The following is a 25,683-nucleotide window of genomic DNA, read 5'->3' as shown; positions in this document are numbered from 1 at the left end:
CAAATAATATGAAATCTAGTGTAAGGAAGTTTTACTTTACTGAGAGGGTAGCAGATAAGTGGAACAGCCTCCCAGCAAAAATGGTAGAGGTTAACAGAGTCGTTGTCCTGAATCTAAGGCAAGACCAATGACTGATTAAGATCTTAGTCTACATTAGGAATAAAATGAGCCAAATGGTTCTGCCATCAAATTCTGCATGCAGCTTTAATAAAGCAGCTTTGGCCTCCATCAGGAGTAGAAGTTGAAAATTCCTAAAAATTGTCTTAGAAGCAATTATCATCTTTTCTCATACAAGCCCTAATTGGATATTCTTCTTATGTGTAAATACCCAAGCAGCACTTCATTTTGTATCAGCATACATTATCACGTTATGTTCAATATTAATTCCCATGTTCGCTGTACCTGTAGACAGTGCTCTGGAATACGCTGCCACTTTATGAAAATAACAGAGCATCTTGAAGAAGAGAACCAAGTCTCTCGAATAATGCTAGTCTAACGCATTTCATTTAGCCAATAAAAGTGTGATTGTTACAAAATATGCCACTTGTTACATTACTAATACAGAGACACACTGTACCAATAATATACTCGTACATCGACTTCTTTTTATGAAATTGAAGGGGGTTATACAGTCTTGTGTAATCTGGGAAGATTTTGCATGCTTGATAAAACATGTTGTGAAAAGAATATGAAATCCATAGATAGACTATAACTCCCATTTCCTTCATCAACTCCCAATGCTGGCAGAAGATTATGGGAGATGGAAAGAGGGAAAGGTTCGGATATTTCTTTAAGTGCCCAATCACAAAAAAGCAGGTTCCTCCTCACTAACGCATTTGTGTCCTATCTCATTGCCACTCTTTCCATAGCTTCCTACCTTGGTGTCCCCCACCCCCACTATATTCTCTACCCCCCCCCCTCCTGTACTGTGCCTCAGCCCTCCCCACCTTCTCTTCTCCTTGCCCTGGAGCGTAATGAAAGCCGACATTATATCAAACATTATAAAGACTCTCATTTGATGGAGATCATTCGTCAGCATCCAAACCTATTAACCAGCAGAAAAATATACCCGTGTGCATCCTTCACGGCAGATGCAAGGTAGGTTGGTGAAGGAAGCATCTCCAGCGAGAGACTACTCCCGACCATCACATGCGCCTCTCGCAAGTTTTCTGTGACCTGCTACTGATTACTGTTACAGATGAGCAAGGCTGACACAAAATAATAAATAATGATAAAGCTCTGTGTGATTCCAAGTTTTAAATAGTTGATCGGTTTTCTTAATATAAGGTGAACCTCAATACTACATCAGATTCATTCAGCTCCTAGGGGTACACCACAACAGAGTTTGTGGCAGATACTATATTAAATGCCACATAGGAACCAAAGACCAAGCCCTGTCGTGTCACTGTGTAATTCCTTGGGGATGAATTGTGTGATGTACAGTCAAGACATCGTCCACTACATGGGCATAACTAGAGACCACAGGGGCCTGGTGCGAAAATTGCCCCCCCCAACAGCTGATATGTGCCATCATTGCCCCCAAACAGCTTGTCTGTGCCTTATTTGCCCTTTGCCCCCCTTCCAACATACACTCTGGCACACATATGCACACACTTACAAAAATTACACACACTTACTCATACTCACTAACACACACGTACACATTCATTCTAACACACCCTCCATCTCACCCCACCTATACATATATTTACACACACAATTACACATCCATGCTCTCTCACAAACACACACAAATTACACAGCCATGCTCACACACAATTACACACCATCATGTTTTACAGAGCTCTACATTGTAATGGAGATGCAAAAAGTGGGCATGCAGGATCATATTCACCCCAGGAGTTGTGGTTACATTGCAAAAAGATAAACAATTTATTATCATGTTAGGTATATATTCTGCAGAAAGGTATACTCTGTCTTTCTAACATACATTATACAATATTTTTTCTTAAGCCCTATAAAATAATGTATTAATTTTCTCCTCCCCAATATATAATACCAACCCTGGTCCTCCAGAAAACTTTGTTTGCCAATGTTTTTATTGATAAGACCCAGGCCAATGTCAGGCTCCATTCAGGCTGCAGACCTGCTTATCTCTAGTTTCCCCTGTCTCACTACAGTTCACCTGTCGCGCTATAGTTCCCCCTTTGCTGTATCCATTCCTGGATTTCCTTGTGCTCTGCGGTTTACTTCTGTAATTCAGTAGGCAGGGATTAGTGCTAGGACCCACCGAATACTGGAGTACTACTGGCGTAGTGGTGGGCTAAGCATACTATGGCCATAAGATGTGACTGAATCTCCAATTGTTATCATAAAGTCCTAGGCTAGTTCCTATATTTATGTGTGTCAGTCTTTTATGTATCTTTGCCCTCTTTTCCCTGAATCATCTGAGGATATTGGTTCCTCTCTTCTCTCCCCATGTCCCAGTTTAAGATTTCCTATCCTTGCCTAAAGGAGAACTGTCTGAGGATCTCGGCTCCTCACTCCATCCCTTGTGTTCCTTGCCTTGTTTCCCTGTCCTCAGTTGTGTCCTGTACCATGTATGTCTTGTATGTTTCTTTCTTGGTCTCCCTGTTGCTTGCTATGTTTCTGCTTTTACTCTGCTTAGCGTCCTTACTCCCAGCTTACAGCATCCTGCACCTTTCTCTGTTGAGCTATGTCTCATGCCTGCTCCAGGGTGCCTGCAGGATATCACTTTGTTTTGTTCTGGACAACATCCACTGCTATGTCAGGGCCCTGGTATGTGGCCACACAACCCTAGGTGCTCAACACCCTGGAGAGTGCAGTCTCCCTGCACCAGGCCCTGTCCGACTCCGCTACTGCGCAATATCTCCTGAACACCATCATTGGGCGCTCTGGGTCATTTCAGTCGTTTGTATGGACCCATTTCCTGACAGCCAAGGTGTAGCAAACCAGTAACAACCTTCATAAGAATAAAACAAAGCCATTTAAGAATGAACTGAATGTATATCAGTAATAGCCATGTCATCCCAGAGCAGACTGATGCCATTAATGTAATTATCTGAATGTCACATCTACAGGAAATGAGACATCTCATTTCTACGAGAGAAGAGGATAATGAGATAGCTTTACCCCACAATGAGCCTGAGGCTGACGGCACCATCATTCAGATAATGCCATCCTGTGGTGTCTATCAGTCCGGCAGCCCACAGGAGCACATTGTAATGCACATCTGTTCAAAGCTATGCAGGGCTGTCTGCATTGTGAGGCAAGTAGATCAATTCAGAGGTGCAGACAGAATGAAGAGCATGACACGGCAATGCAAATGTGTGCAAAAAGAAAGGCTCGGAACAGCATCAGAAGGCATGAGGGTCCCTTCATCCTTGGATGTGGATTATTCAAGCTGATGGCTTCAAGAGGGTCCCATCATAAACCAACACTGACCTTTATCCTTTTCCCCATATTAAGAACTGACAACACAACTAATACTATATTATGAGAATGCATACGTCCCAACGTTTTAGATGGCTAAAGAGGGACACTTTTGATTAAGGAGGGTGCTCAGTAGTATTTCTAATGGACATGGCTTTACCAACTGATATTGTCATCTGTTGGTAGCTGTTCATATAACCGAGCAGAGGATTTATTAAAAAATATTTTTATTTATACAATTTAATTTACAAACACTTGCATTTCTGTTTCTATACACATTATTACTGCTTTTAGAACTGTATAACATACACGGGAAACATTCTGTAGTAGTTCCGAGTACAACAAATCCCTCTAGATTGTAAGCTCGTTTGAGCAGGGCCCTCCTCACCTGACCTCCCCCAGGTTAGCCCCCCCATATTAAGAATTTTTACAAAAGATCATTGCATTTGTTAGATCTTTGTTAGATCAGGTTTGAACAACTGTTTTTTTCGTTAGATCTACTCTAAAATAGGCAATATTAACAATCTTTTTCAGGGGGGGCTAACCCGTAGCCAGCCCCCCTCAACAAAAATTTCAACAAAATGTTACTGATTATGATAGCTCTGCGTTAGATCAGGTTTGATCAGACAAAATTTTTGTTAGATCTAGTCTACTTACTGAGATATTGCATATTTAATGAGGGGGGCTGGCCCCCCCTCAACGGAAATTTGGAATTTTGTTTATGGATTTTGGTAGATATTCGTTAGATCCGGTTAGATCAACAGTTTTTTTTGTTAGATCTATCACGCAGGAGGCGGTATTCACAATCCTATTTTGTGTGCGGGGGATGGGTATACATACGAGTTGGCCCCCCCTCAACTGAAATTTGGATTTTTTTTATGGATTTTGGTAGATATTCGTTAGATCCGGTTAGATCAACTGTTTTTTTTAACGAAAAAAACTGTTTATCTAACCAGATCTAACGAATATCTACCAAAATCCATAAAAAAATTTCCAAATTTCAGTTAAGGGGGTGCCAGCCCAATATCTCAGTAATTAGACTAGATCTAACAAAAATTTTGTCTGATCAAACCTGATCTAACGCAGAGCTATAATAATCAGTAACATTTTGTTGAAATTTTTGTTGAGGGGGGGCTGGCTATGGGTTAGCCCCCCCTGAAAAAGATTGTTAATATTGCCTATTTTAGAGTAGATCTAACGAAAAAAACAGTTGATCATACCTGATCTAACAAAGATCTAACAAATGCAATGTTCTTTTGTAAAAATTCTTAATATGGGGGGGCTAACCCGGGGGAGGTCCTCACCTGTTGTCTCTGTAAGTCAAATTGTTATGTTACATACTACTTGTTATGTCCTGTCCACCCAATGTAGAGCGCCACGGAATTTGATGGCGCTTTATAAAACAATAAATAATAATAATACCCCAAATAGATGTTTTTAGCACACAGAAGGCTGGTTACGTGTCCCTCAGCCCACTATTAAACGTTAGATGCAATCTCCGCAGGGCCAATCCATCATCTAACGCTAAAGTGAAAATGCAGACAAGATGGGTGAAGTAAGGGCAGTAGGATGAGTGAGCAGATTCCAATTCTGCAGCAACTGCTTACTGTCTGGTTACCGCGTATTGGCCTTACTGTTTACTCAAAAAACATATGCAGGTAGCATGTCAGGCCATATGTCCCTATAATGGTGGTTTTGACACCCTCCAGAGAACTCCCTTGGGAAACCGCAACACAAGGATGCCGGGAACAACTGTGCATTCCGTCACCACCAGCAGCGGAGCAATCAGAATGATTAGGACTAGTCATATAGGGGGTGCAATCAGCGAGATGGGTAAAAGCCAGGGAGGGGGTGAGTTTGTGTGTCTCGGAGCTTTGTCACGCCTCGCACCTCTCAGCCATCTGTCTGTGCCGGGCAGTGAGGGATCACAGGGGCTGCTCTCGCAATGCTGCATTATGACTGAAGAGGTGGAGAGGGGAACTGGACATCTGGATGAGGACACAATCAGTGTTTGGGAGGGAGGGAAAGGCAGACGCACAACCAAACTACACAATTAATGCTCAGACTGTCTAGAGTTACTGCACTGCAGGACGCACTCAGAGGGTCTGCATTTCTTTTAGCATACGTAGAAACGGAATAAGCCACGTGGGAACTGCTGTGATTGATGTGCATGTGTAGGCACACAAAAGCTCAATGCACAGGACCTTATATTTATGTCTGAGAACATAGAATGAATCCCATTTAGGAGGACACGCCACAAACATACCAACGTCATTGTGAGAAACATACAGGAAACATACCATATCCTCCTCTGCACTAACAATGATCGCGCAGCCAATGGAGGACTTTGTTTCAAGACTGTTTTAAAGCCCTGTGTTTAATAGGCATTTTATATCTACGTGAGTACGGCATACATCTGCTGATGCGGTCTTAAAAATGGGAGGCCAACTAATTGGCAGCAATTTATCAGTTATAGCCGAGGAGTCATTGTTGTGGAGAGACTCGCAGGTGCTCTTGATATTTCCAAGAACATCTGTACATTAACTCTTAACATGCCAAGCAGGAGTTGGCCGCAGCTACATTGCACCGAGAATTTGTGAAGGCAGATGGAACAGATATCAACCAAGCATGGCCACCTCATACCCACACTCAGATAAACAACCCATCATATACACCCTTCAGCTGTGGCACCAATGCGGACTTCACGAAACACACACACCGACCTCAAGAGAGGGCAAATGACCCTGAAAGAACACACCATGACTGCCTGGAATGGGCACGTACTACACAACAGTTCACGAATCTCTCAAAATAAGGTTTTGGGCATGACTTCTCCTTCAAAAAATAGAGCTGGCGAGTCTCCTTGGCTTTCTTTTACATCTCCTAATGCAAACTTTAGTATCAGCCAGTCAGTTAATACAATGGGCCCTCAACCTTTTGTTCCCCTCTTCTTTGTATCTAAGATTTCTCCTACTTTCCTCTCTCTGTTTCATGATTTTTCTCCCGTCTGCTCTCCCCACTCTCTCTCTCTTTCTCACCGGCACACCTAGGCTGTGCATGTCACATTCTGCCAGCGAGGGGCCTGTGCTCCTGAGTGCCCTTCACCTCCTGTTTGTTATTATGTCTGCGCGTTGACATTGGGCAACCGAAAATGAGATCAAAATTACCTCATTCACTTTCATTAGGGCTGGCAGCAGCAAAAGCGAGAGAGGGAGAGAGGGAAAGAGAGAGCACAGGAAAAGAGAGAAAGAGAGACAGATAGAGAAGGAAAAAAAGGAGCAAAGGCCAGAGGAGGAGAAAAGTGTGTAAGCATTAAAGAGAATAGAAAAAGTGAGAAAGAAAGAGAAGGAAGTAAAATGAGACAAAGAGAACAGCGGGAAAGAGAATTAAGACCCAGAAAGAGGGCAAAAACGGAGAGGAATGATTGGAGCAGGGAGGAGCTATAGATGGAAGCAGAAAGACTACTTTCTGAAAAAAAGGAGCCGGAGATTCGTAACACATAAACATAGCTCCTGGGTGGGATATCACTGTAACAAAATGTCACGTAAGAATGAAACTAAGAAATGCGACAAACAGAACATTTATAGTACACGTGGTCTGAAAAGGCAAACTCGGCTGGTCCAGCAGCTGCTTACTACACCTCCTAGAATGCTCAGCCGGCAAGCATGTACAGTCCACACTAAACAGTCGGTCTGGCCCCATGGCAGGGTACATCATTTATTTAGGGATTCAACCTTTGTTATTCACTATAAGACAGTTACAAAAATGGTTGGAATTTTATCAGAATCGGGGAAAACAATAATGTGCTATTTATCGTGTCCCATGTCTGTGATCAGCCAGACCACGGTATTACATACTTGGATTAGGGAAGACAACCTGCCATTGTAACACAAGAGTAACGCATGAGTAATGGGAGGGATAGAGGGCCATTTCCAGCTACAATAGTCATTGACAATATTAACCCTTTCTGTGCTGTATGTCTGATCCATTTCATGTTATTTTAATGGAGTGAATGTAGAGTAATGCGTATTACTGAAAGAAATGTGAAGACGCCAAGTGTTTGAAATAACTAAAATTGTGACCCACCTATATGTTATGGCATTTTTGTATTTAATGTTATACTGTGAAGGGTGTGTGTCGTCGGAACAGCCAGACAGATGGACACAGAAGGTTAGGACTGGAAGGGCAGCGGAGAGGAGATGGTCGATGCACTCACCCTGATATTGTCCTGCCAGCGGTGGGCTTTCTGAAACTTCTCTGCGGCGTCAGCCAATCTCTATAAAATAATAAGTAAATAATTATTATATACAAAAACATCAATACACACTCATTACCAGCTGATCACATCAAGCCTGCACAATGGTGGCCAAGAAGCCATGTTTTTTCTCTGTATTATGGGTTTTCTCTGTGACATGATTTTTGGGGTATATATTATATACACCTTTCCCAAACATAAGAGGCTTTTTTTATATAGAAACGTTTATTTTTATTGAAAGGTTTTACACCAATCTCATTTAATGACTTAATGACCCTGTTACAGTACCCTGTAACATGTTTTAGGACAGTACATTTGCTAAGCTGCCTTGTCTCTTTCCTCGTAATATAATAATGGAAACACATGTTATCATACCTGGGAACTGTCCCGTTTTGACCCGGAGTCTCCGGGTAACTTTCCTCTTTTTACGGGCACTTGGCCACACCCACTTGCACTAACTTCCCCTCCTACTCCCAGCCCACTTAAGGCTGCCCGGGTCTAGCCACTCCCATGCATACATGTAGCTTCCTCCCCTTTATGAAGCGACTCAACCAGAAGAGGGAGAGCTCTTGGTAGCCCACCGCATAGATTTCTCAGACCCATGCATTACCGATGGCCAACTGATACCATCGAAGTACCTTTAAATGGTCTTCATAGCATATGGATGGTAATGTTTACAAAAATTACATAAATAGAAGCACACCCTTAAACGCTTATCCATTCTTTTGGGCTAAATGCTTTTTAGCACCCCCCACCTATCACACAGATGCCTCATTAATGGTGTCCACATTCTCAGTGGGCTAAAGGGCAGTCCCACTGATTCAGCTCCATTGTAAGCAGTAGAGTCATGTTGGCATTAGAGAGGACTCGCCAAACTTGGGTTACTCTAACTTAGTGGGGACTAAGCCAATATATGGCTATAGTGTGACGGAATCCCCAATATTTTTGTCTCAGGTAGGTGTTTTTAGATAGCATGTGTCAATTTGTTGCTTTGGACTGTAAAGTTTAGCTACTGGTCCATCTAGCCCCGAGAACTAGAACTGCATTATGTGACTTATCTCCTTCAGAATACGGAACAGACACAAATTTTATACTATGAACAAAAACAGCAAAGGCCGTGTCATTTCACTTTGGTTAGAAAAACTAGTAAAGACAATTTCCCTCCATTTTGCGTCTGCACGATGCAATTTTATTTTGAGAAGTACAGAATTCTGGGTTTGTGCATACTTTTTATTTTCCAAAATAAGTGAAATAGTCTACTTCACCTCAAATAATACCTATTTCAATATAAAATAACATGAATAAAATGTATGTGTAACACAGTACATCCTCAGGTAATACCGAGCTACGTATACTCGTGAAGGTACATTTCCTTTGCCATTTTCTAGCATGGAACTCTAACATAATTTCCCAACCAAGTAACCCTGTAGTAATACAGCCAACAATAATTAACCCATCCGACACTAAATTGTCTACAATTGTATCTAAATACAGATACATTTCATACGCCCACAGACGTGACTCTATTGACATCAGACATTGATGCAACCCCAACCCAATCGTTAAAGGAGTTCTCTACCCTATTTTCATTTTATATGCCTATTGGAGTCGATGTTTGTATGGATTACATGCATTTTATTCCATGGACATCAGAGCAGGCATTCTTTAGTTATTGGAGTGAGTGAATGAGTCTTAGCTCCTCCCCCAGCTGCCTGTACTGAAAGCAGAGAGCATACCGCAGTATGCTTCTTCCCTACCAGTTAATGGAAGCTGAGCTATCATTTTTACTCCAATAACTAAACAATGCATGGCCCAATTTACATGCAAGAAGATGCATTGGAGTCCAATATGCATTAAAAACTAAAAATACAATTTGGAGGATGGGCTGTTTCGTTAACATTATCTGTCCTTTGTTTTAACGAGAACCACTGGTTTTATGGGGTACATAAATAATATGAAGTATATAGATATCCTTTGCAGAACATGTAAATCTTATAAAGAGCATCAATAAATTGTAGCTGATTTGTTCTAGATATACAATATCAGATCCCTCGTCACCCCCATCAGATATCATATACATTATTTAGCATTAGAGGATACTATAGGATTATTTGTAAGGACCCATTGTGGTATAACGTTTTAAAAAGTGGTTTTAGCAGCATAGCAACCAATAGAACAAAGATGCTTATTGGATCGTGCCACTGGTTGCTATGACGACAAGACAACTTTTATACATTTGCACCAGGATTATTCTTCATACATAATCCCCCTATACTCTTGTCTCTATCCCGGTTGTAAGGTCCCCTCCCTTTGTGGTTTACTGTGTCTAATGAAACTTGATTTCATCTATAGTTAATTATTTATGACGTAGCGTAATAAATATTGCAGGGAGTATCTCTATACGCTGGGAAATATTGTAAGCATGCACAGCCATAAACAAACATTTCCCAAAGATACCCTGATATTACTGATTTGCCCCAGCTAGACATACATCTACAGCACAGACAATCCTGCCCTGTTAGTGCTGAACATTTGATAACTGAGCCACACTAGCAGAGCTGTACCTGAGAGGCGGATACTCTGTGGGCGTAATAAGTGATGGCGCTCAGCAGGCGCTGGCAGTGAGTGATGGGGGCAAAGCATGTAACCCTGAACAGCCAGAGCAGCGCCGGCGCAGCCCGCAGATAAGGAGCGCAGAACACCTGCATCGTGTACACACGTCCCTCTGCTCTGTAATTGGGGAGGAGTTCCACGAGCCTATTGTTCTGCAGAAATACTCCAATATTTCTCTGCTGCACACACGTTCTGCTCTGCGGGGAACACAATATTTTTTGCTAGGCTTATATAATACCCTGATTGTGCTGGAAACATTCGCGCATTTAGCTTTGTAGGGTACTAGATGAAAGCAAAAACATCACTCTGCAGACAGACATCGCTCTGCAGTATTACCAGGAAACACATACATCGCTCTGCAGTATTACTGGGACACATACATCACTCTGCAGGATTACTGGGACACATACATCGCTCTGCAGTATTACTGGGACACATACATCGCTCTGCAGGATTACTGGGACACATACATGGCTCTGCAGTATTACTGGGACACACATACATGGCTCAGCAGTATTACTGGGACACATACAATGCTCTGCAGTATTACTGGGACACACATACATTGCTCTGCAGTATTACTGGGACACACATACATTACTCTGCAGTATTACTGGGACACGCATATATTACTCTGCAGTATTACTGGGACACGCATATATTGCTCTGCAGTATTACTGGGACACACATACATTACTCTGCAGTATTACTGGGACACATACATTGCTCTGCAGTATTACTGGGACACACATACAATGCTCTGCAGTATTACTGGGACACACATACATTACTCTGCAGTATTACTGGGACACACATACATTACTCTGCAGTATTACTGGGACACACATACATTACTCTGCAGTATTACTGGGACACACATACAATGCTCTGCAGTATTACTGGGACACACATACATTACTCTGCAGTATTACTGGGACACACATACATTACTCTGCAGTATTACTGGGACACACATACATTACTCTGCAGTATTACTGGGACACACATTCATTGCTCTGCAGTATTACTGGGACACACATACATTACTCTGCAGTATTACTGGGACACACATATATATTGTTCTGCAGCATTACTAGTATACGTCTGTAGAGCATGTCCCCATGTCAAATGTTCGGCTGCTTTATTAGGCATTTACGAAAGATCAGCGATGAGGTTAGCCGTCTTAACACAGCAAGGTATATACGCATGCCGCTCTGCAGACGGTACATGGTACATTGCAGATAATATTCTTAATCCAAATAAAAAAATAAAAATCATACAAACAGCCTGAGGGAAAAACCATCAACTAAGCCGCATTTCTGCAGTAACACAGAGTCTGACCTTTCCAGCCCAATCTACTATGTTCCGTTGGCCCGGCTGATGGAAAAAATTAATACAATGGATTTTATTTAAAGGGAAAAAGGTCAGAGAGTGTAAGAGAAAAAAAATCTAATTTCAGGTTGTAAAAACCAGGCCTTCCAGAAGCGTAATTCCATCCCTTGCACAAACCCCCACCCCTAGCTAAGCATATTACCAGTTGCTCCTGGGTTTGCGGAGATGGACGACAATTTGCATTGCTACATGATTGCGGGTCCCTGGAAAGGAAAGCATAATAACATTTGTGTGTTTTGGCTTATGAGCTGTTCTGGGGACTCCAAACCATACACGCAAAACCACACACAGTCACAAAAGGTCAGTTGAACCCAAAAAGGCCTGAAAGCCCCATCTTACCGTATGCTCTGTTGGGTACCCTAAATTGTCACTGTCACCCTTCACAATCTTCTTGGGCAAACATTTCATGTTGGAAAAGGATTTGTCCAAATAATCTACAGCTACATGTCAGACTAGTTCATTAGAAGTGAAGCGACCAGTCATCACCTGGGTTGACCATGTCAGTCCAATAACCCCCAACAAACACAACTCACCCCATGGAGCCACAGTGTAAATGGAATGTAATCTGGTTGTAACTTCACTGGGCTTTAAAATGTAACTCGGTTGGATTCCTCAGGAACTCCAATCATTCCGATGTGGATTTTCAGTCCACGGACACACAGTGCTGATGGACCTGGTGGAAATGCATTGTAAAGTCCTCCCTGAAGTCATGGTACGGTCATTTTTGGCATAGAGTGAATTTACTGTGTTATCTCCAAGGTGTTTCTCCAAACCCTCAACTCAACAGATAAAACTATAGTATGTGGTTAAAGAAATAGAGGACAGAGCAAACTCCATAGTCCAAAGTTGCTTGCGCTTTCGAGATAAATCACGACTATGGTCACCACAGCAACGTTCCCGGAGGTTGAATGCTGATACATTTTGTATGACATAACAGAGGACATTCTTCAAGATAAATTGTTAAGCAAAAATAATGTTGTACATTGGACTATAATCTCCACTACAATTAAAAAGGCCATTTGAGGGGGAAAAAAACCCACTAATTATTATTATTTATATACTGTGGGTTCCAATGGCTTCCAGGGACAGATGTGAAAATAAACAGCTATCTTGATGCAACAAACGTAGCGTGAAATATTAGCCTACAATTTAAGTGCCCAGATTAGTAGTAAACTGCAAACTGAAAATCCACACCATCTTGATGAACTAAAGTTGTCAACATCAGGACTTGGATGGGCAGGAGAGGAAAAGAAAATGCATCTGAGCAGGCAAAGAACGTTGAAGAGACATTAGAAGCATGTCAGCATCTTCCCAAGAGCTTGCATTTAACATAAAGCAATACGCAGCTTTCCATGTATTGCAGACATGTCTAGAAAAAAAATCACTCCCTGGTTTCCAACCTGTCTTTGAAATAAATAAAACCTGTTCCAATAGTTTTCTATATTTTTAAGCACGATGTGGGAGTTTCAGCACCACGGCCAGGGGCATCCACCATCTCTGAGATAGCCCTGTCCAGGGTGCTGAAACACAAACCAGCACCTTATTAACACTCTCAGCTTCACCGGGCGCTCCTAGATTGTTGTGTAGCTGGTATTGTCCGCAAATAGTTCTGAAGCCGCAGACAGACTAAAGTTCCTACCATCCAAATACAGATGTTACTGACAAAATAACAGCTGGTCATAATTCCAAGACAGCAACACATCCGTTTTGTATGCTGTGAGACAAATAAAAAGACGTTAAGTTCCTTCTTGTAAATAAGACCATTTAGTGCACTTTATACAAAATATGCCACTAAAGCTGATGTTCCACTTACAATGACCACTCTAGCATCCTAAGAAAATCAACATTAGCAGATATGTTACTTATTCCTTCTTCTGCAGAACCGCGTTGCTAAGGGATGTCCTATTAACGTATGGAAAGCAATCCACTTCTTGAGATTGTGTGCTTCAGAATCTCAGCTCCGTCAAATTGATGTCTGATACCGACACTATACAAACAGTTCAATGTACATATGTATGACAGCAAGAAAGGAACACTTTCAAATGTACTTGTGACCAATATATTCCAGTATGACCACAATCGTTCCAGGTAGGGAAGCTCATTTTAACCTATTCATGAGCAAGCCAAATCCCTAGCAGATGTATAGATAAATGCATTTAATCCCTTGACAATGCATGATAAAAACTACCCCCACCAAAACTGTCAAAAGTTTTCAGCTTTTGTGATTCAATCTATTGCATGGAGAGAAGTAAAAAAAAAAATACACCGCATACCCCGCATTCTTTACTTGCAATATAATTTTACAAGGAACCCCACATGTAGAAAACAAAGGTTGGTTGATTCACGTAACCTTATTCTGATCATCTCCCAACATTAAGGGAGCTATATATTAGGATAGAAGCTGATTTTGGTGATAAAAAAAATCAAAATAAATCAAAGAAAACTAATCTGTCTCTGAAATCAGATTGTGCTACAATGTAAAAGACATTTCTATGTCAGTAGATCAAACAAAAGTGTTTATTTTCAGTTTATGGTTTCTTTTTTCTTATACCATCTTTTTTCAGAGAATTCAGAAAGGCTTTTGATAGTTATGTGAAATTAAAAAGGGTAGCCGTTTTATCTTAAAAATATTCTTGTTGTAACAAGCCTTCGTCTTTTCAAGGTTCTGTTGGCAAAGGTATTCAAACTGCATGGTGTCCTTTAACGAGGACTCGTTGTCCTTGATGCTACAAAAGAGGATGAATGAATGGACCCACATACAGAAAGCTCTCTTGGGATACGGTAACTTGTGTCCTGTGCCCTATATAAAATCCCACAGGGAGCCCCTCTCCTAAAATATCCTGCACGAGAGTCTCCTTGACTAGATTAACATTAGAAGTCTAATCAGCAATCAGACATCTCATAATTTTCTGATTAGCTTTGATTAAACTCATAGTTTTGCCAGAGCAAGAGGAAAAACTCAGGAAGCAGAAACACAAACAAGGAAACCTGCTCCCCAAACAGATCTAAAGGTAGAATGTACTGAAGGAGGAGTGGAGAAGGAGTGGGCGCCCGGAGAATAGGGGGAGCTCGTATAGCAGTGGGTGGAGATCGAAAGGAGGGAGAGAAAAGAACAGAGGAGGCAGGTGGAGACTCTGCCATGGAGGTAGAGAAAGGTCACAGATAGATGACTGGTGGGAAGGAACGAGATACACTGCAGTACTTCCATAATGACTCCATAATGACACCTATAGATGATGCACAATTATGGCCACAATGCCTTTACCAAACAATGCCAGCTCCAAAGGACTAAGTGCATATGCTGGATACTCTCACTCCCAAAATCCCAGGGATGGACATTGTATAACCTCAAAATCCCAAAACTGCTGCTACATACCACAAAATCCCCAAACTGCTGCTACATACCCCCAAATCCCAGGACTGCTGCTACATACCCCCAAAATCCCAGGACTGCAGCAACATACCCCCAATATCCAATCATACACAGTGCAGGCCACCAAAATCAGAGGACTTCATACTGCATACGCCCCAAACCAAAGGGCTCCGTACTATATAAACCCCAAAACCTAAGGGCTGGACACTATATAAACCCCAAATCCCAAGGCTGTATGCTGCATTCCCCCCAAAAAACAGTATACTTCATAGTAACAAAACAAGCAAATTTAAGTTTATCTGTTCTGTTTTATATGAACCCTCAAGAACATACTACAGACAAAATACTGTGACACAAACATAGACAGGCCACACACGGAAAACGGGCTCAACACTCAAGAAAATGTGACGATCACACCTCACATTTGGGCAAAACACACCGTACTGCCCTGCGACTTTTGTCTGTGCACACAAAATGAAAGCAACACGCTGGGATATACACAATAGGCACTCACGTACACGAACATACTACTGAAAGCGCACACTTACACATAACATACCCCAGGAACACAGTAATCAGTCCATATTTATGCATCCCTGGTATACAAATGCTGCACAGTTTGATACACAGGTCCTATTGTACATACTAAAGCCCTCGTTGTGATGCTGGGTGTGTAATTAGCTGAGGGTGACCTCTAACAAAAAACACTTCAATGTTAGCGAGAAAATCTCTCCTAATGTTATGCAAATTGCCAGAGAGGCAATCAGACTGCGCAGCCCGTTAGTGAGGCTAGCTACTGCTGCTCCACAGCAATTTGCATACAATTACCCAGAGTGCCCTGAGAGTGCCCCTCCCAGACCCTAGAAAGGGACCTTGCAATCCCACGCATTGGATATCGGAGCTGCCTTTGTTACACCACGCTTGCAGAGGGAGATATGTGGATTAGACCTATCTTTGGGTTGAACGGGTCACTGACAGGTCAGTCGGTTAAGTACGATACTGATCTCTCATTGACTGTAGCAGGTGTCTTCACCGATTATGTACCGTTCATGTTCTTCTTGTCTCATAAAATTAACTTCAAAGATTTTTCAGTGTGAGACTACAGTGTATGACAAAATAGTACACACACATATATATATATATATATATATATATATATATATACACAAATTTCTATTTTAATATAATTTTTAAGTCTACCTCCTTCCCAATAATTATTATTTTAAGTCCTACCCTTATCCACACACCTCCGCTAACCTTCTCTTACCATGCCATGCTTTTAGAATCTAGTTTTCTCTTCTAAACTACAAGCCATTTAAAAAGGATTGGTGAACCTCATATGTTCAATATGTAGTGTAGTTCATACATAATTTCATTTTCTTTTTATTATGTCTGATCAATTTCCAATCCTGTAGTTATTTCCTTTCCGCTCCACCTACTCCTTACAAACGCTTAACCGAGCAATAATTAATAACTAAACAGGAGATCAGCAATACTTCAACAGGAAGGAATAAAAATGCAGATCCTAAAAACAGTTGGTTAAGGTGGGAGCGCCCAAAAGTATTTTAAAAAACATACATTATAGGGGCCTGTTTAGTGTCCTGAAAAGTAAAATGTAGAATTTGGGACAGATATTCTGTTCTTATCTTATTAGTTGTAAGTTATATTGACAGAGAAGTTGTCATTAGGATAATTATTTTATATTCTAAATCTGGAAAGCTCACATACAATAACCTTAAGGAGCGCGTAGCAGGGTATAGGCAATAACTAAGAAGCAGGGGTAGTCATTTGGAGCAAGAGGTGAACTATAGCGTGGTCACTGCTCTGAAGTTTTACTTGGGGTGGGGATGGAAGTACTTACGGAGCAGCCTTGCTGGTTGGGAGGGATAGAAATCTTAAGGGAGACCGGTTGTCTGACCCTCTTGAAAATGGAGGTGGGAAGGGTGGGTGACAGTCCACGTCTGTGTTCATTCCGTGTATACGGCAGCGTACGCTGTGAGTTCTCTGCCCTTCACCTTCATGCAGTTTAATGTGCTTCTATTCAGCCAAGCTCCTCTGATCTTGTAATTATCTTCCATTTCCAAAAGAGCAGCATAAGTGACACAAATAACCCCCCCATCCGATCAATATCTCACTTCAGGCCCTCGGCTATTGTATGAAGGGGTCGGACGATTTCGATCCAGCCACAAGCAAAAAGAAAAGAGATCAGACGTGCAGGACTGGGTGACATTTCTGCAGTCATTATCCCTCCATCAGATGTATTGCCTCTTGTAGCTACGGGCTGTATCCACCCCACCACTGCCATCAGTGTCACCCCATCACTACCAGCTATGTCTACCCCTTCACTGCCTGGTATGTCACCCTATTAATTATACCCGCTGTGTGTGCCCCATTATGGCCTGGTATGCCACTCTATCGCTGCTCAAAGTGTCAACCTTTGCTGCTCTATGTCTTGCGACATCAGTAGCCACTGCCTCACCCCTGCCTAGTATGTCAGACTCCTCAGTTATCTACGAGTGATATCCAATCTTTTACTGCATGGTATATCACCACATTACTGCCAACACCTATCTGTCACCCTATCAATTGCACCAGTGATGTCCACTATCACTGTCTGGTGTGTTACCCCATAACTACAAACTATGTCAACATCATCACTGTCTGCTGTGTTACCCCATAACTACAAACTATGTCAACATCATAACTGTCTACTGGGTCACCCAGTAACTATAAACTATGTCAACCTCATCACTGTCTGCTGTGTTACCCCATAACTACAAACGATGTCAACCTCATTGTTGTCTATTGTGTCAACCCATAACTACAAACTATGTCAACATCATCACTGTCTACTGTGTCACCCAGGGCCGGCCCGACAATGGAGCCGAGTGGGGCAATCGCTCCAGGCGGCATTTTGTCTTGGGCCGGCCCTGGTGTCCCCTCATCACTGCCAGGTGTGCCATGACTAAACTTACAAAGATGGTAATGTCTATTGTACATGTCACAACCTAATGTTTCCAGTCCTGTCACCCCCCAGCTTCCCCATTGTGCAGCGCCTCCACTAAAAATAAATGAATCACTTTTTGTCACCTTGTTCGTACTCTCCATGGAAAAGTCAATTGCCTGCCGTGTTACTCTATTGTAAAACTCGCTGATAACTTTTTCCTTGCAATTCCTTTAATCGGGTCTACCCATTGCAGACCATTGTGAAGAGAGTCAGCGAGAGAGATCACTGTCCTACAACTGCCTCCCCTTGGCTTTGTGGCAATCATATATTAATTAGAACAGTCACTGTTTTCAACTCATACCATCAGCTAAAGATAGCCAATGGTTGTGATGTGGGACAGTCTATATTTTGAGTCTATATTTCGATTTAACTAAACTGGATCATTTGCACGAAATGCATGATTGTCATTAGTTACATCTGTATCAAACCTATATATATATCCCCTCCAACCAAATCCAACTGCTTCACCAATTGCTGCTTGAAGTGTCCCCAAATCAATGCCAGCTGTCACTGTTTTGAATATGCTTGTATTGCTTTTTCCAGCTGTCCATCCACAATCAACAGCAGTTGTCCCTCTCCTTAATGCCAGGAGTACTTCTTGCAAACGTGTCTGTGCTTCTGTCCAAGTAATGCTTAGCTCTCTAACTGTGTATGATCTTAACCCGAAACCCGTGGCACTGAAACAAAACTGTCACTCTCCTCACCGCCAGCTGTATTATCTACTAATACTGCTGGTATTACCACCTTATCTACAGCTGACTTTCACTTTCTTTGCTTGTGTTTCTTTCCAACAATACCAGCTGTGATTCCCAGATCACTGCCATCTGTTCCCCAACCTGACAAGTATTTACCCCTGGGGATGCCATTTGAGTCAACCAAATCATTGCCAGATGTCTCCCTCTCTAGGGGTCCAAAGGTATAACTGCTTGACACTGCCAGCTGTGCCATCCAAATCTATACCAGCTGTCTCCCCAAACCACTTGTGATCTAGACACTTCACAATGCCAGCTTCACCACCCAAATTCATATCACATGTGGTTCTCCTCCATGCCAGGAGACGTCAGCTCCCAAAATAGCAGCTATGTTCAGCTACCAAGGCCAGTTTCACTATTCTCAATCACCAATATACCACATCGCCATGTATCATCCAAATTAATACAAACTTTTTCTCAGCCCTTTGCCAGATGCATCACCACCTGTCTAAAAAACAACCAGAATGTCTACCAAAATCACAGCTACAGCTCATTTCTGCAACCCAACTCTCCCACGGGTAGTTAGCACTACTACAGTACCAGATGCCAACACTCTCCACATCACATATACTTACTTTCACCACCACTCACGAATATCAATGCCAGCTCCTTGTGTCCTCCATGACAATAGGGTCACCTCCAGCTTCTTTTCACTTTGTGTACACTAGTGCCAAGGTAATCACTACCAGACGTCACACCCAGGTTGGTCTCAGCTCCTTTACCTGCCAATACTTTACCATCCATCCATGCCAGGCAGAATATCACCATCTGTATCACACCTTTTGTTTAACAGGTATCAACTAATTAAAACTCAATGTCCCCATCATCGGCAGCCCCCTTACAGCCATCTGTGTAAATACACATCACTGCCAGTCACTTTAACAATACTACTATTACCAATTACCCACATACTCATCAATGCCAACTGGTGCCAGTCATACTGGTGACTCTCTCAATACACAGTCTAGGAACCTACAGTGTCAGGTTTCATGGTCACTCATGAGAAAACTATACAAACAGATGGTATCTGTTACAGAGAAAAGACACAGTCTAATGTGTCTACCAGAAATAAAAACCCATCATAGGCAAGGAATTATACATCCCCAAGCACTAAGTGTGCCAAAAAAAAGTCATTCACAGCATATCTCAATCAAAGGCAGCCCACTGCTAATACATACCTTACTTAACAGGTAGCAGCCTCGCTCAGAGGAACAATCCAACCAACTATGCTTCTAGTAATTGAATGCTTACTGCCAACTAACATCAATCAACTAAACCAGAGGCTGCCATTATTCAGATCCATGACGCACTCTTCTAATAAGCGACAATAGGGGCCAGTTACCCTAATAATACAGGAACGCCTCTCTCGTGGCACAGCGATTTACCTGGCCTACATGTGGTCTGTATGCCTGTCATACAAAAAAAGACACTACAAAATGTCATGTATCAGTAGTATTTGACATTGTATTATAGTGGAACACACGTCTCCTGTCATTCTACAAGTCTGCGATTTATTTGCATGTCTTGGGATCCCCGTGTCCTTGTATAGTCTTTATTAGTAGAGGGGCAAGTGTCCATCACTTGACAGTCCATCCCATGTGAGGAGACAGCTATGAGACCTTTCGGTGGCTTCTGTCATCCAAGATTTTCGCTGGCATGGATCCACTGACACTTTCAGTTAAAATAGAGTAAACCTCAAGAGGAATATATATATATATATATATATATATATATATATATATATATATATATATATATATATATATATGTAATAGCTACTGTCTGAACATAGCACGCAAAGTACATGTTTCTCCCAGGATGTCTACATCACCGCACAGACACCGCTGCTAAACAGACGAGGGTAAGTACCGTCACGTTAAAGCATGCAGAGTCATTGGCTGCCCCTGCTGGTTCGATGACAGCTGACGGATCCAGGTAAATGTGCGTACTTCAAAGGGTTAAGAGAAGTGAAATATTTCTGTCGCCACCCGAAAGCCTCCATACAGCCGCAATCTTGCGGGATCTGTATTGTCAGAGCTGTATTAGGAGGTGGCATATAAAATGCATCGTCCTGCTGCGCTTCTTCATAAACAAGGCACGCATACAAGCATTTCTCTACTCGTGCACACGGATGCATACGCAGCTGTACATATACAGAGGAGGTCTGCCTGTATCTCTGCCAAAAGGAAAGGGTTAATGTGTGTTTCAGAGCCTTTAATGCCTCCGAGGGAATTACTCACTGCCTTATTAACCCCCCTCCACCTTCTTCCCCTCTATTCTGAACACAATAAATACAGTGATTTGCAGGACTCTCCCTCCTGTTTCACACTCAGCCCCCCACTGCCACACACCCCCTTCTCCAAATAGCTCATACGCATAACTCCCAGAATCCTCCGGATAGAGAAAATTCAGCGAGGAATGTAAAAGGGCACTAATCAGTGAATGTGAGATTGAGGAACAGTGACTGGAGGCAAGAGAAGGCTGGGGGGGGGGTAGAGCTGTCCGAGTAGAGGAGGCGAGAGGCTTAGAGGTAGGGAAGCAGGGAAAGGAAGAATGTTGCATGTATATTGGAGATATTCAAGCAGGGAAATGATGAGAGAGAGCTAGAGGTGGATAAAAGCTGAAAAGGGCATATAAGGAGAATATGGAGAGAGAGAGAGAGAGAGAGAGAGAGAGTCGGAAAGAAGTAAAAGGGATTCTGCTGGAAGAGGATGTGGTGAGGTATAGAGGTACATTTGGCTCCATTCAAGTGGTCAGTAGAGTAAAGGGTTAACTCCACCAACTAGACTCAACTGAGGATGCAAACCCTCACATGTCAACAACTCACATATTTACTAAAGCTGCATGTTTGCAAAGGCACGTGAGAGCACAAAACAGAGAGTCCCTACCCCCGCAGAGTAATTTTAGAGATAATAAAATAAGAAATATATTAAAGAAAGTAAATGTGCACAGTGTGGGGCTAATAAAATAAGCCCAGGTTATAGTCCCAAACTACGGTGGATGCAAGTGAAATACTGTTTTCCCCCGCAGGTTGTACCCTTTTTGTGGAGCAGATGAGTTCCAAGCACCTTTTGGGACTTTCTCTCTCGCTCACATACCTGGCAGACTTGGAGATGGGGAGGTTATTTTTTATTTTTTTGTTTGATTTTCTTCTCCAAAGGGTTTTAAGCATGTAGTCCCCACCATTTTATGTTTAGATTATGCTTAATAATATTATCATTTATTATCTGATGTTTGCCCAGGGAAGGTAGGGGGTTGACTCACAAGTCAACTTGTCATCCTCTGGGGAAGCAAGGGGGAAGTTCCAAGTTGGAACCAAGTTCCCGTTTTAGCTAACACACGTGCACTTGCAGTTTAGTGAATAGATGAAGGTTATGCAGAGTGCAATGCTGGTGCAAAAGTAGAGCAATCAGCAAAAATATTTCACTGGTTCCTAGTTTAAGGTAACTAAATTACTTTGGCCATAATTGTTCAAACCCTCAAGCAAGAGACACAGAGTGCATTGCCCCAAAGCCTACTCCCTACTAAACTAGTTAATGTTTTCAAATGTATATATTGTCAGGAGTTGGAGCCCTGTTCCCAGACAGCCACTCCAGATTATCAATAGGAACACAGCAGACTGATGACTTGGCTCCTCATAGGTATAGTTTCTCAGAGGAAACATCTGAAGGACATGAATGTGTTTCCATATGAATTGTGCATGGGATAGAGACCCACACGACACTGATTGACAGCCACTGAGGTGACCTGGGACCTTCAGACGATGCCACCGAGGCAAACTTCAGCCGGAATAATTCCCGTCTGTTATAGTCACCCTCAGAGGCTGACAGACATTCATATAAATTACGAGCCAATATTTTGCTATAAAGAGCCCGGGGAGAAAGGTGCATCCATACATTTCTTTAGAGATTACTCAGAAAAAGTAAGATGCCAGCAGATCCATGATTTGTTGAGCCATGGTTTATAAGACATCATACTGACCACTTTGTGAGATATTGTTCTAGTCTTCAATGAATCACTGTAAATTTCCCCTGTCCCAGAATACTATTTATGACCACCACAGGCATATATAAGTATACAGACAACAATGGTATTATAATAGGAGGGTGACGGGCTCATTGGGGAACCAAATATTGTAACCTATACAGCAAATACATTTTCCAATTGTTTCTGGTTCTTACTTGCACAACACATTGAAACTAAGAATCCCGTTATCCTTTCTGTTCTAGTGTCATTCCAAGACTGTTACTCATTGATTGTCCTGTACCTTTGTAGAGTTGCTTGGTTGCTCCTGTCACATCTCTAGCCATAGTGACATCCAGGCATCTAAAGAGTTTCTTGCTAGGAAAACATTTTTAGCCAAGGATCTGCATTCCCTTAAAGAGGCTTTCCATACCGTCCAACAGAATGAGACCCAGCAAGGAGTAAATGCCCCTTGCTCTGCATGATACTTTATATGGTCTCCCAGAAGAACCTGCTTTCGGAATATTTGCTCGTCATACTCTTTTGTCACTTTGCAGGGCACTCCTGGTAACCACGTAAAATTTTGTTAGTCCCCTCCTCCAAATACTTGCGCCTTCAAGATGCTATAACAGATGGTGTTGACACATACACAATCTCACTCACCGCTGCACCAGACGGTATTGTGGGTAAACCCTGGGAAAGGTGCCCTCCTCCCGCGTCTGGCACATGCAGAGCCTGAACTCCAAGAGAGAGAGAAGCATTTGGCAAAGAGATGACTTGGCAGCCAGCAGGGAAGTGTTATCAGCTTCATACCGACTACTCTGTGTTACAGCTAAGACCAACCGCATGGTATGCACGTTATGGGTAGAGGCAGAGACTTGGTGCCAACACAGGAACATTAACTCTTCATCTCAGTTCTTAGCATAAAAAGAAATTAGTCTGCAAGTGGTTTCTGCGGGCGATGTGCATTAATTTGTTAATTGCAACAGACAATGAAGTGGGAGATCAAAGAGACACACGGAATGTAGTCAATGAGATGAAGGGTTAGAGCTCAATCCAGTGAATAGCTCGAGATGAGCCTTTAAGATTCATTTTCATTCCATGGTGCAACACTAATAAAATCATATATAATCATTTTATGGGCTTATTTGCAAAATTAGAGGTACTTAGAATATTCTTGTCATTAGGTTCTGCTCATCTGAAGAGCAGGGGGGATTATATTGACCCTTTCAAGGGCAACCAAAGAGCAAAATACAGTAATAATGTCCTTGCTAAAGATGGCCATTTAAAACAGTAATAATGCCCTTTTAATGGCACGCAATAGGCCTTTAGCTCTTGGTGGGGTCAATGCAGTTAATTTACCAACAGAATACATTAGGATATGATTTCACCACATGGACCTTTTCTGGTCCAGAGGAGGAGAAAATTAAGTCAAACCATGAAGCTTTAAGCATTCAACAATGGCCTGCCAGACATAAATGGATTATTACCATGGAGCCAATGCAGCCTCTGGGTGCTGCTGTGGACCCACAATGCATATACAGTACAGCATCAAAGATACTTTAATGAGGTATCTTCACTAAGCGCACTGGAACACAGAATGAATCCATGGCTGGTCACTAGTGGCAGAAGTTCCAAGAGACAATACTTAGGGTGGCTGTATTACTGCCTTAACCAGGTTGTGTATTACATAGAGATCACGTTTATGCAGGATCTGCCAACATCTGTCTACTTTGGGCAAACAGAGATGTGCTTAGCCCCTCATGGGATGGATGAGGAAGAGGTACTGCGTGAAGAGTGAAGCTTCTGCTATCATAGTGGAAGTGCATCAACGGGAGGTAGGGAGCAGCAGGAACACAGTAATCAGCCTTAACTAGAAGCATTCAGAGGAGAAATGCCTTTACAATACAGCCTCATCTTTGAGATTCACTCCTAATTGGCTCTTAGAGCATCACTTCTTCCTCCGAGGAGACAAATGATTGGTCAAGATCTTCTAATGAACATAATGGGTCTAATGTTCCCAAAAACACATTTACAAAGCCAGAGAGAGGAATGTGCTCCTCATGAAATGGAAAGAGAAAAAATAAGCCAGAGGGGAAATAGAGAGGGAGGAATGAGCATGTTGGAAGACGGGCTGAGTTTGAGTAAGGAACAGTGGTGAGTAGTTACAACTGGACGAAGCAGGGAGATGTGAAATCAAAAGAGCACATTCTCCCTCAACTGTGTTCCTCTACCAAATCCAGGAAAATGTTACATTTCAGTGCAAAACAAATTAGATCCAGAATAATTCTGTGCTCTGAGGGTTATCTCTTGACCTCTTTCTGACAGGGCGCTTGATTCGTGTTCTCAAATAGCATAGGCTTTATTTTAACCCTTTTTCCAGTTTCCTTAACAACTCTGTAAATAAATCTCTTCAAGCTAATGATTTAGATAATGCCGCTTACTTTGGGGTAACCCAACCAGTCTCCTATCACTGCTCCATAAAGCAACATCTTATTCCATGCCTTGACTATAGCAAGTCATTATCCTGAACATGACCCTACGGCACTTGCTTTTAATTTAATAGAAGCCAAAAGGTAGCTGTCCGGCAAAGCCCCATGATGCTCCAACAGCCACAGACGAGCTCTTTATCCCCTATCTGCCAGTCTATATATCACCCATCTGTCACTTTGTTTTCCTATACAGGTAAACAACTCTCTTCTAACAGATGTGTAAGTCCTGTGACAGCTCTAAAAATGGCCGAAAGAAAGAATAAGCATCTCTGAAATAATAAAAAACAAACTTTAAGAACGTGACGAAATACTGAAAGTAAAGGTTCGAGGACTGATAAACTCTATAAGGGTCTCTTTTGTCTACATTGTTCTAGCCGCATCTCGGAGCATACAGAGAGGCTGGTGGGCAGCTCACAGCCTCT

The 25,683-nt window shown here is 42.2% G+C and overlaps 1 protein-coding gene across 1 annotated transcript in view; it reads right to left on the bottom strand.

The window, feature by feature from the left end:
- The window catches only part of LOC149285413 (voltage-dependent calcium channel subunit alpha-2/delta-2-like), a 134,401-nt gene that overhangs the window by 35,418 nt on the left and 73,300 nt on the right, over positions 1-25,683 (bottom strand). The window contains exon 6 of the mRNA XM_089495355.1: positions 7,631-7,690. Within this exon, the coding sequence (XP_089351481.1) occupies positions 7,631-7,690 (60 nt within the window). The remainder of the gene's footprint in view (positions 1-7,630; positions 7,691-25,683) is intronic.

This window comes from Sceloporus occidentalis, unplaced genomic scaffold (genome assembly GCF_023333645.1).
Source record: "Sceloporus occidentalis isolate IW3139 unplaced genomic scaffold, rSceOcc1.0.p SCAF_79, whole genome shotgun sequence".
In the NCBI taxonomy this organism is placed as follows: Eukaryota; Metazoa; Chordata; class Lepidosauria; order Squamata; family Phrynosomatidae; genus Sceloporus; species Sceloporus occidentalis.
This window is presented reverse-complemented; position numbering and strand designations above follow the sequence as displayed.